The 17,461-nt window shown below is 49.7% G+C and overlaps 1 protein-coding gene and 1 long non-coding RNA gene across 3 annotated transcripts in view; one reads left to right on the forward strand and one right to left on the reverse strand.

Annotated features, from left to right (window-relative positions):
* Nucleotides 1-11,463: 11,463 nt before the first annotated feature.
* On the reverse strand, nt 11,464-15,933 carry LOC129035786 (uncharacterized). Of its 2 annotated transcripts, none has more exons than XR_008502328.1 (2): nt 15,364-15,933; nt 11,464-13,072 (listed from the first exon to the last, which is right to left on the reverse strand). It is a non-coding gene; the product is annotated as an uncharacterized LOC129035786 (long non-coding RNA). The 2 variants fall into 2 exon arrangements; XR_008502329.1 differs by lacking the exon at nt 15,364-15,933 and adding an exon at nt 14,145-14,339.
* A 575-nt stretch (nt 15,934-16,508) lies between these two features.
* HTT (huntingtin) overlaps nt 16,509-17,461 on the forward strand; it is a 165,542-nt gene continuing 164,589 nt past the window's right edge. The window contains exon 1 of the mRNA XM_054486641.2: nt 16,509-17,043. Within this exon, the coding sequence (XP_054342616.1) occupies nt 16,811-17,043 (233 nt within the window). The 5' untranslated portion in view covers nt 16,509-16,810. The remainder of the gene's footprint in view (nt 17,044-17,461) is intronic.

Below are 17,461 nucleotides of genomic sequence, written 5' to 3' on the forward strand. Positions count from 1 at the left end.
CTTGACCAACATGGAGAAACTCCATCTCTACTAAAAATAAAAAATTAGCTGGGTGTGGTGGCGCATGCCTGTACTCCCAGCTACTCGGGAGGCTGAGGCAGGAGAATCGCTTGAACCCGGGAAGCCGAGGTTGTGGTGAGCCAAGATTGCGCCATTGCACCCCAGCCTGCACAACAAGAACGAAACTCTGTCTCAAAAGAAAAAAAAAAAAAGAACATATAGGGTAACTTCTATATGTTGCCATGGCATCAGTAAACTGTCATGGGGCTGGTGGGAGTGCCTTTTAGCATGTTAATGCATTATAATTAGCTTATAATGAGCCGTGAGAACAACCAGAGATCCCTTTCATTGCCATCTTGGTTTTGGTGGGCTTTGGCCAGCTTCTTTACTGCAACCTGTTTTATCAGCAAGCTCTTTGTGACCTGTATCTTGTGTCAACCTCCTATCTCATCCTGTGACTATGAATGCCTAACCTCCTGGGAACGCGGCCCAGCAGTTCTCAGCCTCATTTTACCCCGCCCCTATTCAAGATGGAGTTGCACTGGTTCCAACGCCTCTGACATATTAGCTGCATCATTTTACATTTCTTTTTTTTTTTTTTTCTTTTTAGATGGGGTCTTGCTCTGTCACCTAGGCTGGAGTGCAGTGGTGTCATCTTGGCTCACTGCAATCTCCACCTCCGAGGTTCCAGTGATTCTCTTGCCTCAGCCTCCCGAGTAGCTGGGACTACAGGCACCCACCATCACACTGGGCTAATTTTTGTGTTTTTAGTAGAGATGGGGTTTCCCCATGTTGCCCAGGCTGGTCTCGAGCTCCTGGACTTAAGCAATACACCCACGTTGGCCTCCCAAAGTGTTGAGATTACAAGCATGAGCTACCCCACCCAGCTCATTTTACATTTCCACTTGTTAAATCAAACTGAAAACTGGCCTGAGAAAGCTTCTGTACTGCCATACTTGCGTCCTTGCAGATGAATCGTAACCTAGCATAGTAGGTAGGCAGACTGAAAACCTAACTTAGCAGTAGGCTTCTGTAACAACAGCTGTGTCTCAGCCAGTTCCTGCAGCCAGACTTCAACCACTCACAGGCAGCAAACTGTTCAAACTGTGTTCGGAGAAGGCGAATTCATCTGGCTGTTAACGTACCTCACTTCTGCTTTCTGTGGCTACTTTCCGTTTTCTGTCCATAAATTTGCTCTGACTACACAGCATCCCTGGAGTCTCCCTGAATCTGCTGTGATTCTGGGACCTGCATCATTTGTGAATTTTTTTTTTTTTTTCCTTGATCAGCTAAACTCTGTTCAGTTCAATTTGTCAGAAGTTTTTAACATACCAATGGTGCACCAAGGTTCCAATTTCTCCACTTCCTCATAAATAAGTCATTTTAAATGGCTTTTCAGTATTCCAATATTTGGAAGTATTAATGTTTCTACCAATTTTCTATTTTTAGACATTGAGGTTGTTTCATTTTTTTTTTCTTTTTTTGAGACAGAGTCTTGCTCCGTCACCCAGGCTGGAGTGCAGTGGCCTGATCTTGGCCCATTGCAACCTCCACCTCCTGGGTTCAAGCAATTCTCTTGCCTCAGCCTCCTGAGTAGCTGGGATTACAGGTGTGCACCACCACACCTGGCTAATTTTTGTATTTTTAGTAGAGACAGGGTTTCTCCATGTTGGTCAGGCTGGTCTCAAACTCCTGACCTCAGGTGGTCCACCCACCTCGGCCTCCCAAAATGCTGGGATTACAGGCCTGAGCCACTGCGCCTGGCCTCATCTTCCTGATATTAATGTTGCTTTAACATCTTTGTCCCTGTGTCTTTTTTTTTTTTTTTTTTTTTTTTTGAGACAGAGTCTCATTCATTCTGTCACCCAGGCTGGAGTTCAGTGGCGTGATCTCAGCTCACTGCAACCTCTGCCTCCTGGGTTCCAGTGATTCTCCTACATCGGTCTCCTGAGTAGCTGTGTTCCTGGGTCTTTTGATGGTTATTTAATACTTCCCTACAGTAATGCCCTGTGCGTACATGCTAAGTGTGATGAAATGGTTGGCACAGTTAAATCTTTTGAAAGACATTGCCAAGTTACTCTTCAGAAAAGTGATATGAGGTCATAGCAATTTTAAGAAGTCCTCATTTCTGCATTTCCTTACTAATCTCGGTTGGTGTCTCTTCAATCTTTCCTCACACTTTTCTTAGGTTTTTACTGAATCATGAGTCTACTACATTTTAAAATTTTAAAGAATCTTTAGAAACAGGATCGCATTTTGTTGCCCAGGCTAGAGTTTGGTGGCATGATTATAGCTCCTCATACTCCTGGGCTCAAGTGATCCACCTGTGAACCCCCAAAATTTGAGAAAGGTCTCAGTTAATTTAGAAAGTTTATTTTGCCAAGGTTGAGGGTGCATACCCGTGATGATATACGAGTTAAAAAGAAATTATTTAGGCAGATACTGAGGGTAAGAAAGTCCTCAGTAAGGTTTTCTTTTCAATGAAAAGCAGCCCCCAAGCATTTTCTTTTCTAACAAAGAGCAGCCTGTAAAATCGAGCTGCAGACATACACAAGCAAGCTGGAAGCTTGCACAGGTGAATGCTGGCAGCTGTGCCAATAAGAAAAGGCTACCTGGGGCCAGGCAGGTCCAACATGGTGGCTGCATCTTTCCTTTCCTCGCCAACCGTGTGCACGGTAAGGAGCAGGCAACATAGTGTCTGCCAAGTAGAGACCAATTTGCATAATAAAAGATGAGGGTAGGGTGGCCAGCTTCTTTGTGTGCTATGTAAACATTATGCCTGGTCCAACCAATCTTTGGGCCCTATGTAAATTAGACACCGCCTCCTCAAGCCTGTCTATAAAACCCTGTCCATTCCGCCGCAGGCTGGAAGACCCACTGGGGCGCCCCTCTCTCTCTATAGGAGATAGCTATTCATTTTTCTCTTTCTTTCGCCTATTAAAGCTCCACTCTTAACCTCACTCCGTGTGTATCTATGTTCTTGATTTCCTTGGCATGAGGCAATGAACCTTGGGTATTACCCCAGAACCTTGGGTATTATGCCGCTTCAGTGACACAGCCTCAGGAAATCCTGATGACATGTTCTCAAGATGGTCGGGGCACAGCTTGGTTTTATACATTTTAGGGAGACATGAGATGTCAATTCATATATATAACAAGTACATTGGTTCCATCCAGAAAGGCGGGGACAACTTGAAGCAGGGAGGGGGCTTCCAGGTCACAGGTAGACAAATGGTTGCATTCTTTTGAATCTCTGATAAGCCTTTCCAAAGGAGGCAATCAGAATATGCATCTATTGACTGGGTGCAGTCGCTCATGCCTGTAATCCCAGCACTTTCGGAGGCAGAGGTGGGTGGATCACCTGAGGTCAGGAGTTTGAGAGCAGCCTGGCCAACATGGTGAAACCCTGTCTCTACTAAAAATACAAAAAATTAGCTGGGCTTGGTGGCGGGCGCCTGTAATCCCAGCTACTCGGGAGGCTGAGGCAGGAGAATAGCTTGAACCCGGAAGGAAGAGGTTGCAGTGAGCTGAGATGGTGCCATTGCACTCCAGCCTGGGCAACAAGAGTGAAACTTCATCTCAGAAAAAAAAAAAAAAAAAAAGGCTGGGCACAGTGGCTCACGCCTGTAATCCCAGCACTTTGGGAGGCCGAGGCGGGCAAGTCACAAAGTCAGGAGACTGAGACCATCCTGGCTAACATGGTGAAACCCCCATCTCTACTAAAAAATACAAAAAATTAGCTGGGTGTGGTGGCGAGCACCTGTAGTCCCAGCTACTTGGGAGGCTGAGGCAGGAGAATGGTGTGAACCGGGGAAGCGGAACTTGCAGTGAGCCGAGATCACACCACTGCACTCCAGCCTGGGAGACAGAGCGAGACTCCGTCTCAAAAAAAAAAAAAAAAAAAAAAAAGAGAGAGAGAATATGCAGAATATGCATCTATCTCAGTGAGCAGAAGGATGACTTTGAATGGAATGGGAGGCAGATTTGCCCTGAGCAGTTCCCAGCTTGAATTTCCCCTTTAGCTTCAGTGATTTGGGGGCTCAAGCTATGTTCCTTTCACATACCTCAGTCTCCCAAGTAGCTAGGACCACAAGTGCGTGCCACCACACATGGCTAATGTTTTATTTTTTTTTTGTAGGAATAGGGTCTCACTATGTGTCCAGGCTGGTCTAAAACCCGAGTTCAAATGGGTTGAACTCAGCCTCGCGAAATGCTGGGATTACAGGCATAAGCCAGGATGCCTGGCCTAGTCTACATTTTTATAAATTGCTAATTCAAAGTTCCCTTTCCAAAACCTCATGATTTTCCCTGTTCTCATCCCCTGCACCCTCCCTTCCCCTGGAGTACTCACCTGGCCTTGGAGGTCTGGTGTGAGCCTGGACTTCGATTCTAGGCACAGCATGTGATGAGCGCCCCCAGGTCAAACACCTCCCCTCTGCGGCCTGTGCTTCACCGCCTTGACAGTGAGAAAGGTCTCCCTTCAGCTCATTCTCTAAGTCTCAAACTTCACTTCTCCCATGCGCTGATTCTGAATTCAGCCCCCATCCAAGGTCCTGGCCCCTTTCTCTTCTGCTTGGTGTGTTGTTCATCACCACTCTGCACTGCTGAGAGTAAGCGCGGTTCTCTGGACCTCAGCTTTATCATTAGAACAGACTCTTGCGGTTTCCCACGACGTTCCTTTCACTTCTCACTTGGAAGATGAGCCATGAGGAAATTCTGTGTTGTGTGGTATGTGGGCTGTGCTTCTGCTTGACTAGAGGGCCAAGCAGCATTGCAAGCCATGGTTTTAAATAAGAAAGAACATTTCTAACCTTCATCTTCTAGTAAGGAAACAAGTGGGCTTTAGAGTTCTTGCTCAGGAAAGACCTATGTCCCAGTCCAACCAGACCTTTTACTAAAGAGATCTTCCAGATCCTCCTCCCCACGCCAGGGGAGGGGTCCTCCCTGGGGTTGGGGCCTTTAGTAGGGGATTGGAGACACGACGTAGCCTTCATGACATTCATAGTCTAGTTACACAATCCCTGTAAGGGTCAGTTGAAGTAAGTGCTACAAAGGAAGGGAGGTGCTCAGTGGACAGGGCTCTCTTTTATGTATTATATTTCTTTCATGGGGAGGGGTATGGATCAGGGATCAGCAGAGATGTTTCTGTCCTGAGGGAAAGAAAGTCAGCGTGGCTTGGGAGTTGGGAGCAGCAACACAGTGGCTCAAGATATCTTAAGACTAGCGGAGTACACCTTGCATGTTAAAACCCTTGCTCAGGGCTGCCTGGTTCTTGTAGGATGACAGAGATGGCCTAGCTCTGCATAGTGCACCCCCAGGGGCTCAGAACAGTGCAAATGTCAGTCTATCCGTCAGTGGCAGAGCCAGCCTTGGAGCAGGGGTGCAAGGAGGTCTCTGCACTGGCCAGGCATGCAGAACATTCTGTTCAGTACCACTGGACAGAGGGCCCCATCTAGATGAGACAGAGCTGGTGGGGCAGGACAAGGACTCCTGGGAGCTGAAATGGCCTGGCAGATGCTTGGTGAGAGGTGGCTTCTTGAGACATTCCCATTTCTGGGAAAAGAGTCACCTGGGAGGGGTGAGGCCATGCTCCGGCTTGGAGGTGAAGGGAGGGGCCACTGCAAGAAAGAATTAGAGACATGCCAGCCTTTGCTGTGTTGCCCAGGCTGGTCATGAACTCTTGGCCTCAAGCAATCTTCCCACCTCAGCCTCCCCAAGCGCTGGGATTATAGACATGAGCCCCCATGCTGGCCAATAAAAGATGATTTTATGGAGGGGATGGTGGTGAAAGTTGTGGGTGGTATGAAATAATAAGAAATATATATTGGTCTGCACCCAGTTCCTGCCACAGAGCTCCTAAAATCCTGAGAATTTCCTGGGTGAGCATCTTTTGTTCTAATGAGGTGACTCTTGGTGGCTCCTGGATAGGAGTGAATCACCAGAAAGATCAAGCCAGAATTAGAAGCAGAAAGTGCTGGCTATAACACAGGAAAGCTGTAACACAAATAATAAAGTTTTTTTTTTTTTTTTTTTTCTTGAGATGGAGCCTCACTCTGTTGCCCAGGCTGGAGTGCAGTGGTGCATCTCAGCTCACTACAAGCTCCTCCTCCCAGGTTCAAGAGATTCTCCTGCCGCAGCCTCCTGAGTAGCCAGGACTACAGGTGTGCGCCACCACATCTGGCTAATTTTTGTATTTTTAGCAGAGACGGGGTTTCACCATATTAACCAGGCTGGCCTCAAACTCCTGACCTTGTGATCTGCCTGCCTCAGCCTCCCAAAGTGCTGGGATTACAGGCATGAGCCACTGTGCCCGGCCAAAAGACATTGTTCTTAAAAGAATCAACTAACCAAATAAATAAAAATCTAACCTAATTAAGAAAATAAAATTACACAAAAATTAATTTCAAGGGGAGAAAAATCATGTAAAGAGAGAAAGATAATGAATACTTTGCAGAAATTTATGAACATAAACATAAAACTTGGATGAAATGCATTTCTAGGAAAACATAATTTATCAAAACTAACCACATGTAAAATAGAAGCCTAAATAGGCTATTTTCAAGAGAAGAAGTAAAGTTGTCAAAGTGCTACCCTTCAAAAAAACACCAGGCTCAAACAATCTGACATGGGAATGTTAACACACCTTAAAGAGCAAATAAAACTTTGAATGGGCTTGAAATATTCCAGACTCTAGAAAAACAAAACTTCCCAATTCTTTTTATAAAGCAAGTATAAATCGATAGCAAAATCTTATAAAGACCTTATACAAAACTTCATACCAATGTCTTTTATGAATATTAATACAAAATCCTTAATAAAATATTACCAGACAGAACCCAACAACACATCAAAAATGTCACATCATAACATAGTGGGGTTATTTCAATAATGCATGGATGGTTCAATACAAGGAAATTCAGTAACAATATAATAGATCATGTGAATATACCCAAAGAAAAAATAGATCATTTTCATAGATGCTGTAAAGGCATTTGACCAAATTCAACATCCACTTTTTATGTAGTCAATAAAATAAATTAGTTACTCCTTCTTTAGCATGATAAAATATATTTATCAGCCCAGAAGGCATCATTTTACCCGATAAGGGCACACGCTGGAGGGAATAATGTTAAAATTAGGAATAAGAGGATAACTACTTTCTTTCTTTTTTTTTTTTTTTGAGATGGAGTCTTGCTCTGTTGCCAGGCTGGAGTGCAGTAGTGCGATGTAGGCTCACTGCACACCCCCCGCCTCCCAGGTTTAAGCAATTCTCCTGCCTCAGCCTCCCGAGTAGCTGGGACTACAGGCGCGTGCCACCATGCCCGGATAATTTTTTTGTATTTTAGTAGAGATGGGGTTTCACCATGTTGGTCAGGCTGGTCTTGAACTCCCAACCTCAGGTGATCCACCCACCTTGGCCTCCCAAAGTGCCAGGATTACAGGCGTGAGCCACCATGCCAGCCCAACTACTTTCAACATTATCCTTAATACTGATGCTTATTGACTTACTATGGGGTTACCTCTAGATAAATCCATAGTAAGTTGAAAATATAAGTAAAAAATGCATTTAATACACCTAACCTACCAAACATCATAGCTGAGCCTAGCCTACCTTAGCTATGCTCAGACACTGACGCCAGCCTACAATTGGCAAAATCGCACAGTCTACTGCAGAGCATCTGTTGTTTGCCCTTGTGACTGCGTGGCTGCCTGGGAGCTTCCCAGCTTCACAAGACAGTATTGTACAGCACATCACTAGCCTGGGAAAAGATCAAAGTTGAAAATTTGAAGTATGGTTTCCATTGAATGTGTATTGCTTTTGCACCATCATCAAGTCAAAAAATTTTAGTTGAACCAGCCTAAGTTTGGGACCATCTTTATTTTCAGGAGGAACTTCCATGTACATTGATGAGGGACTATAGAATCTGTTTCTATCATCCTAATGAACATAATGAATAAATCCAGACAAACATAAACATTAACAGAGTAATCAGCTTTCGGGGCTGAAAGCCAGAAGAGGGTGGGAGGGTAGAGAGAGGGGCCAAACACCAGGGCTGCTTCTGCTTTGTGGGTATTTGCTGATCTGGACAAGATACCTGGAAGGCTGAGCTAAGCCTCCTTTTTTTTTGAAGTGGCATCTCACTCTGTCGCCAGGCTGGAGTGCAGTGGTGTGATCTCAGCTCACTGCAACCTCTGTCTCCCTGGTTCAAGTGATTCTCCTGCCTCAGCCTCCCGAGTAGCTGGGATTACAGGCTCCCGCCACTACACCCAGCTAATTTTTGTATTTTTAGTAGAGACGGGGTTTCACCATGTTGGCCAGGATGGTCTCGATCTCTTGACATCATGATCTGTCCACCTCAGCCTTCCAAAGTGCTGGGGTTATAGGCGTGAGCCACCGTGCCCCACCTGAGCTAAGCCTCTTGAGCATAGAGGAATAAAAATGAAATCTAGCGCATGCCAAGTTTGGGGTCCCAGGCAATTCACTTTCCACTTTGGGGTCCACCCTACCCAAGAAGAAGGATGACTTGGAAGTAAACCAGCTCTGAAATATGGATGGTCCTCTGGGACCATACCAATCCCTTCATATCAACCACATCCAGTTCCTCAAAACTGGAACTTGGATTAAGATGGCCTAGGACTTCTAGTGTCCCCAGGAGCCTGGCATTGCAAACAAAAATCCTCTCCGGAAGAAGATAATACCTTAAGCTTCAAATTACTCTCTAATAAATTTCAAATACAATGTCCAGTACACAAACACAAATTATCAGGAACGTGATATGAGGCCCGATGGATGGGAATTAGCAGAAACTTCAGGCATGAGAAACATACCCTCAGAGGCCTAGAATCTATCTAGTGTCTAGATAATGGAGATATGAGATACAGACACTTAAACAACTATGCTACCCATGTTCAACAAGGAAATTTGCAAAACTTGAAAGTGTTGGCAGGAAATCAGAAACTATAAAATGTGACAACAGCATACTTTAGAGTCAGTACAAATTACGGTCCTGAAAACTGCAGAATTCCAGAACTTAATGGTAAAGCGAGGGTTTAACAGCAGAATAGAAACAGCCAGAGAGAACTAGGAAGTAAGTCAGATGACACTATCCAGAATAAAGCACTGAGAGACAAAGGAATGGAAAATGCAGAAGAAAGGATATGGTGAGAGGATCTAATATACATTTATTCGGAGTACCAGGGAGAGAGAGAAGGAGAAGAACAGAAGCCGTGTTTCAAGGACAGTGACTGAGAGGCTTTGAAACTGATGAAAGCTATCAGTTCACAAATTCAAAGCCCAGTGAATTCCAAGGAGAAAAAAAGAAATCCATACTGTGAAAGCAAGTCCAGACAATGACAAACACCATCAACAATACACAGGACAGGCATAAGATGCATTTAATGGGGACACTCAGAGGCAGAGGGTTATCAGAAGGAGGCACTTCTCTCCCAAGTTCTCATCATCCCAGGGCCAGGGACAGCTGGTCACACCTTAGGGAGTTCACTAGGAGAGGGATCTGGCTTCTTGTCATTCTGGGTATTTGTAGGGAAATTGGAAGGGAACCGAGAGCACCTAGCCAATCGCATAGCAATGGGAGATTTCTATGTGCGGAATGTCTTTGCTGGTGAAAAGAACATCTTGACCTTAGAAATCTTTCACCAAGGGGGATCTGTGTTCCAGAACTGCTGGAGCTGGTATGGGTAAGGCTTTGAGTTTTCCTACTGAGCCAGCCTGTTGCTAGGTTACCAAAGGGGACCTCGAGGGCCATCTGGCCAACAAGCAGACTTGTCTCTCCTTACACCCCTAGACATATCACTGCAAAACTACAGAAGACCAAAGACAGAGAAAATCTTAAAAGCAGCCAGATTTAAAAAATGGCATATTAGTTTCAAAGCAGCAGCCATGAAACTGACAGCTGATTTCTCAACAGCAAGAATGAAAAGTGGAAGACAGGCCGGGCATGGTGGCTCACGCCAGTAATCCCAGCACTTTGGGAGGCTGAGGCCGGCAGATCACGAGGTCAGGAGATCAAGATCATCCTGGCTAACAAGGTGAAACCCCGTCTCTACTAAAAATACAAAAAAATTAGCCGGGCGTGGTGGCAGGCGCCTGTAGTCCCAGCTACTCGGGAGGCGGAGGCAGGAGAATGGCATGAACCCGGGAGGCAGAGCTTGCAGTGAGCTGAGATTGTGCCACTGCACTCCAGCCTGGGCGACAGAGCGAGACTCTGTCTCAAAAAAAAAAAAAAAAAAAAAGGTGATGAAGCTTCAATCTCCTGAAAGAAAGCAACTGCCGCCTTTGATTCGATACCCACCAAAATCCGTGAAGACGGAAGGCAAAATAAAAACACTTCCTGACTGAATTGGAAAGATTTCCGCAATAGAAGACCCATTGTCCAAGGAATTCTAAAGGATGCTTTCCAGGCAGAAGAAAATGACCCCAGAGGAAGATCAGAGATTCAGGAAAGAAATGGAGAGTGATAAAAATGGAAAATTCAGGGGCCAATTTAAACAAAAGCTGACTGGTCTACAACTGTTGTGTCTATATCTTTTGCGACATGTATGTGTGTGTGGCTTTTTTTTTTTTTTCTGTCAAGATGGACTCTCACTCTGTCGCCCAGGCTAGAGTGAAGTGGCACGGTCTCGGCTCACTGCAACCTCTGCCCCTTGGGCTCAAATGATTGTCTTGCCTCAGCCTCCTGAGTAGCTGAGATTACAGGTGCCTGCCACAATGCCTGGCTAATTTTTGTATTTTTAGTAGAGACGGGATTTCTCCATGTTGGCCAGGCTGGTCTTGAACACCTGACCTCAGGTGATCCACCTGCCTGGGCCTCCCAAAGTGCTGGGATTACAGGCATGAGCCACTGCATCTGGCCTATGTGTGTGTTTATATGGAATTAAAACACATGGCAATAATACCCTCCAAATTGGGAGAAACCAAAAATAGCATTTAAATGTTGTAAGCTCCCTGCATGATCAAGGAGAGAATAGATTTATGTTAGATTTTGATACCTGGAGGATGAATGTTGTAATTTCTAGGGTGACCACGAAAAGAGGAGACAATAGTGTATGTTTTTTTTTTTTTTTTTGAGATGGAGTCTCACTCTGTCACCCAGGCCGGAGTGTTGTGGTGTGATCTTGGCTCACTGCAACCTCCTCCACCTGGGTTCAGGCCATCCTCTCATCTAGGCCTCCAGAGTAGGTGGGATCACAGGCACCTGCCACCACACCCGGCTAATTTTTTTTTTTTTTTTTAATATTTAGTAGACACGGGGTTTCACCATGTTGGCCAGGCTCGTCTTGAACTCCTGACCTCAGGCGATCTGCCTACCTCTGCCTCTCAAAGTGCTGGGATTACAGGTGTGAGCCATCGCGCCTGGCCAACAGTGATCACTTTCAAACTAACAGAGGTTCAAAAATAAAATCAGACTTAACCAAAAACCAGGCAACAGAGTTGGTAGGATATACAGAAAGACTGACCTCATGTATATCAATGATTACAGTTAATATTAATGAAGGAAATGCTCTAGTTTAAAAACAAGGGTTGTCAAAGGCCCCACATAAGAAGCTCCTTACCAGTGGTGCACCTAGAACGTATGGTAACAGGACAGATGAAGGAGGATGCGCCCCCTCCGCTGTCCTGCGCCTCAGCCATCATATGAGACGGAAAGGTTTCTGTCTGCAGCTGGGCCCGTGCTCTTTACCAGCTCCTGGCTTCCTTCTCTGGAAGGTTCCTGCCTGTTTTGCCCTCACACCCGCTCCTCTCTCAGCTGTCTCAGGGGTGGGGCTGGGGGCCCCCAAATAGCCTCCTCTGCTCTCCAGTTGCTCGGCTGCTCCTCATTTCCCCCTGGGGTCTGCGTCAGGGTTTCCTTCTTTTCCAGCCCCATCCCGCGTGCATCCCACCTGGTCTTGGGTCGGGGCTGCTCCTGCTTACTGCCCCCTGCCCAGGCTGGTGTGCACCACCGCTGGCTGCTTTCAACGCCTCTTCTCTCTTCTCGGCAGGACAGGCACAAGGCACAGGCAGGTCGCCAGGTGTCATGCTTGGCTCCCCGCCCGGTGAGATTCTTTCATTTAACAATCTTCCCCTGAATAGTTCATGTTCATTGCTGAAAATTTGAAAAATATGGAAAAGCACAAAGATTAAGATATAAACCGCCCTCAATTCCCCTGCCCAGAGAGAGTCACTGCTATGACTTGGTGACTAGGAACCTTACTTCTCTCTCTTTTTTTTTTTTTTGAGATAGAATCTTGCTCTGTCACCCAGGCTGGAGTGCAGTGGCTCGATCTCAGCTCACTGCAACCTCTGCCTCCTGGGTTCAAGCAATTCTCCTGCCTCAGCCTCCTGAGTAGCTGGGATTACAGGCGCCTGCCACCACGCCCGGCTAATTTTTGTATTTTTAGTTGAGACAGGGTTTCATCTTGTTGGTCAGGCAGACTTGAACTCCTAACCTCAGATGCCATCAGCCCAGCTCGGCCTCCCAAAGTGCTGGGATTACAGGTGTGAGCCACTGCGCCTTCATCTCTTTTCTATGTATGTGTATGGTATTTTTTCTTTAGAATGGGGGAGGTTATCAGGCTCTACATGGTGTGTAATCGGCTAACATGTTGTAAGCCTTTCCCTGTGTCACAAGTGCTCATTTGGAACAGGATTCTAATGACTGCCTGTGGCTATGTTGGGATTCATTTAACTCAGCTCCTTCTGCCCAGCATCTATCTTTTTTCCATCTTTTTTCCTAAGTGTTGCTATAATAAATCATTGATCACACACGCCTGACTGTTTGCATAGGATAAATTACGGGAAATGTTTTTGCTGTTCAGGGACTGTGCCCATTTTTAGGCTTCGGAGACACCATGCCAAACTGCCCAGTATTGATCTTTACTCTTTTTAGATGATGCCAGACTTTTCTGTGAACTTTAAAAACCTGTGTCTTGACAGTCCATTTCTGTAAGTCTTTCACATTAGATCTCCTGTCAGGATGACAGTCAATTCTAGGCAGATGATGTTTTTTCAGCCGTGGCTGAAGCAGTTGTGATTTGTTGTGGCCATGTGAAGTCCCGATGATCCATCGCCTCCCTGGATGGGTTGGAATAATTTGGTTTAGGAGCATATAACAGAATGACCTGGAGTCACAGCAGCTCAGACGGAAGTGTATTTCTCTTTTACAGATGAAAGAATTCCAGGCCAGGCTGGAATGACAGCTGAACACAGTCATCTGGGCCCCCTCCTTCCAGGTCCTGTCACCCCAGGATGTGGCTTTTATGCTCATGATCCAAAATGGCTGCTCAAGTCCCAGCCAACACATCCCATTCCAGGGAGCGGGAAAAAGGTGTGTGTATCCCTTCATTTTAGGTACTTCCTTTCTAGAAGTACTACTCATTACTTCTGCTTGCATCTCCTTGGCTAGCACTTACTTAGTTATATGGCCATAGCTAGCTGAAGGAAGGACAGGGACTGTTGTACACCAGCTAAGAGGCAAACTGCTTAGATAAAAAGGTCTTTAAAGAAGGTCAGAGCGGTTGTGAGGGTGCAACTCTATTACTCATTGTTATAGGATGAACTGTGTTCCTCATTCAGGTTGAAGTCCTAAGCCCCAGAATCTCAGGATGGGATTGTATTTGGAGACAGGTTCTTTAAGGAGGTAAGGAGGCTAAAATGAGATCATTAGGGTGGGCCATAATCCGACTGATGTCTTACAAGAAGAGATTAGGACACGGACATGCTCAGAGGGACGGCCACGTGAGGACACCGGGAAAGGCGGCTGTCTGCAAGTCAAGGACAGGGCTCAGGAGAAACCAACATTGCCAACATCTTCATCTCGGACTTCTAGTCTCTAGGACCATGAGAAGATACATTTCTGTTGTTTAAGCTGCCCGGTCTGTGGTACTTTGTTATGGCAGCCCAAGCAAACAAATACACTCATCTGCTGCTGGGACAAATCACCCCAACACTGTGGCTTAGCAGCACACATGTCTAGTCATATAGTTATATGTAGTTACGTGTAGAGCCATATGTGTAGTCACACAGTTCTGTGGGTCAGGAATTTGGACCTAGCTTAACCAGCTCCACTTCTCACCAGGGTTCAGTCAAATACCAGCTGCCTCCCACCTGAGAGCTCAACCGGGGAAGGGTCCCTTTCCAATCTCACGTGGTGTTGGCAGGATCCAGTTTCTCATGGCCTGCTGGACTGAGAGCCTCAGTTCTCACTGCCTGTTGGCCAGAGGCTGCCTTTATGTCCTAGCCATGTGGGCCTCTCCAACATGGCAGCTGACTTCATCAGAGCGTCCATGCCAAGAAGGCAACAGAGGGTGCCAGGGAGACTGAAGTCATACCCTTTTGTGACCTAGTCATGGGGTGACATTCCATCACCTTTGCCCTATTACATTGGTTAGAAGCAGGCCACCAGGTACAGCCCGCACTCACAGGGAGGGGTCATACAAAGGCGTCAATACCAGGAGGCGAGGAGTGCTGGGGCCATCTTATGAGTCTGCCCACTGAGGTAACTAACAACCTTGAGGCCTGGCACAGTGGACAAAGGCCCTTATTAACAGCAGAGAACTGGGAACTTCATTTATTATTTTTGAGACAGAGTCTCACTCTTGTCGCCCAGGCTGGAGTGCAATGGCATGATCTTGGCTCACTGCAACCTCCACCTCCCGGGTTCAAGCAATTCTCCTGCCCCAGCCTCCGGAGTAGCTGGGACTACAGGCATGCACCACTACACCCGGCTAATTTTTGTATTTTTAGTAGAGACAGGGTTTCGCCATGTTGGCCAGGCTGGTCTCGAACTCCTGACCTCTGGTGATCTGCCTGCCTTGGCCTCCCAAAGTGCTGGGATTACAGGCGTAAGCCACCGCACCTGGCTGGAACTTAATTTTTTTAGAGACAGTGTCGCTCTATCACCCAAGCTGGAGTGCAGTGGTGCAATCATAGCTCACTTGCAGCCTCAAATTCCTGGGTTCAGGTGATCTTCCCACATCAGCCTCCCAAGAACTGGGAACTAACGGCTGTTTCTCTGCTGTCCTTCTCAAGAAAAGGGAGGCTACTGCTACCCCACTGGGGACAATGCTGAGTTTCCCTTTAGGAAGGCTCTGAGACAAGGTGGAGGTGCTGTTTGTGGCCACAGAGCAGGGGACTCTGGGTTGCAGGTGTGGCCTGGCTTACGTAGGCTTTAGTGGGCTCCTCTCTGCCTACATCACCCCCCGGCTGGGCGGCTGTCCCTGAGGCCAACCCTACTCCCTGTTGGGCAGGCTGGACAGCTGCCCTCTCCGTTTGCCCCTCTACCACCCAAAAGGCGGGAGGCTCTGGAGACCAGGACCCTGCCCGCCCAGGCCTGTGTCCCAGGCGTGAGGGGGTGCCCCACAGACCTCTGCTGAGCTGCTGCTGAATGACGCCCCTTGGGGGTCCTGCCGGAAGGTCAGAGCAGGGGTGCGCTCCCATAAAGAAACGTCCCAGGTCGGGACTCATTCCTGTGGGCGGCATCTTGTGGCCATAGCTGCTTCTCGCTGCACTAATCACAGTGCCTCTGTGGGCAGCAGGCGCTGACCACCCGGGCCTGCCCCAGACCCTCTCCTCCCTTCCGGGGCGCTGCGCTGGGACCGATGGGGGGCGCCAGGCCTGTGGACACCGCCCTGCAGGGTACTCTCCAGCTCGCTGGGGGGGGCGTCACAGTTGGGGTCCTCAGGTCGCGCCGACCACGCGCATTCTCTGCGCTCTGCGCAGGGGCTCGCCCACCCTCTCCCCGTGCAGGGAGCCCCCCACCAGGCTCCCCGTAGGGCTGTCCAGGTGAGCCTGGCTCTGGCCACAGGCCAGTGTGGCGGGAGGGCAAACCCCGAGGCCACCTCGGCTCAGAGTCCACGGCCGGCTCTCGCCCCGCTCCAGGCGTCGGCGGGGCATCCTTTCTTTCCGCATGGGTCTGTGCGCGCGCCCGGCGCCCCCTGCATGACCCCGCCCCTTCCATGGCCCCGCCCTTCATGGGCGAGCCCCTCCATGGCCCCACCCCTCCGCGCCCCCCCCGCCCTCCCTCGCCCCCCCCGCCCTCCCTCGCCCCCCCCGCCCTCCCCGCCCCCCCCGCCCCCCCCGCCCCCCCTCGCCCCCCCCGCCCCCCCTCGCCCCCCCCCGCCCTCCCTCGCCCCACCTCTCACCTTCCTGCCCCGCCCCCGGCCTCCCCGCCCCTCACCGGCTAGTCCCCTCCCCTATCTCGCTCCGCCCCTCAGCCGCCCCGCCCCTCAACCGCCCTGTCTAATGTCCCCGCCCCCAGCATCGCCCCGCCCCACCCCCGCCTCGCCCCGCCCCTCAAGCGCCTTGCCTGCTGTGCCCCGCCCCGGCCTCGCCACGCCCCCCGAATCGCCACGCCCCCTCCCTTACCATGTAGTCCCGCCCCGTCCTTTCCTCGTCCCGCCGCCCCGACACTTCACAGCTTCGCCCCACCCCATTACAGTCTCGCCACGCCCCGTCCCCTCTCCGTTGAGCCCCGCGCCTTCGCCCGCGTGGGGCGCTTCGCCGTCAGAGGCCTTGGTGGCTCTGTGAGGCAGAACCTGGGGGGGCGGGGGCGGGCTGGCTCCCTGGCCAGCCATTGGCAGAGTCCGCAGGCTAGGGCTGTCAATCATGCTGGCCTGCGTGGCCCCGCCTCCACCGGCGTAGCGTCTGGGACGCAAGGCGCCGTGGGGGCTGCCGGGACGGGTCCAAGATGGACGGCCGCTCAGGTTCCGCTTTTACCCGCGGCCCAGAGCCCCATTCATTGCCCCGGTGCTAAGCGGCGCCGCGAGTCGGCCCGAGGCCTCCGGGGACTGCAGTGCCGGGCAGGAGACCGCCATGGCGACCCTGGAAAAGCTGATGAAGGCCTTCGAGTCCCTCAAGTCCTTCCAGCAGCAGCAGCAGCAGCAGCAGCAACAGCCGCCACCGCCGCCGCCGCCGCCGCCGCCGCCTCCTCAGCTTCCTCAGCCGCCGCCGCAGGCACAGCCGCTGCTGCCTCAGCAGCAGCCGCCCCCGCCGCCGCCCCCGCCGCCACCCGGCCCGGCTGTGGCTGAGGAGCCGCTGCACCGACCGTGAGTTTGGGCCCGCTGCATCTCCCTGTCCCGGCGGGTCCCAGGCTACGGCGGGGATGGCGGCAACCCTGCAGCCTGCGGGCCGGCGACACGAACCCCCGGCCCCGCAGAGACAGGGTGACCCAGCAACCCAGAGCCCATGAGGGACACCCGCCCCCTCCTGCGGCGAGACCTTCCCCCACTTCAGCCCGGGTCCCGCACTTGGGTCTTCCCTTGTCGTCCCGCGAGGGGGAGGCAGAGCCTCGTTGGGGCCTGTCCTGGATTCACCGAGGGGAGTCACGGCCTCAGCCCTCTCGCCCTTCCCAGGATGCGAAGAGTTGGGGCGAGAACTTGTTTCTTTTTATTTGCGAGAAACCGGGGCGGGGGTGCTTTTAACTGTGTTGTGAAGAGAACTTGGAAGAGCCGAGATTTGCTCAGT

Source organism: Pongo pygmaeus, chromosome 3 (assembly GCF_028885625.2).
Source record: "Pongo pygmaeus isolate AG05252 chromosome 3, NHGRI_mPonPyg2-v2.0_pri, whole genome shotgun sequence".
NCBI lineage: Eukaryota > Metazoa > Chordata > Mammalia > Primates > Hominidae > Pongo > Pongo pygmaeus.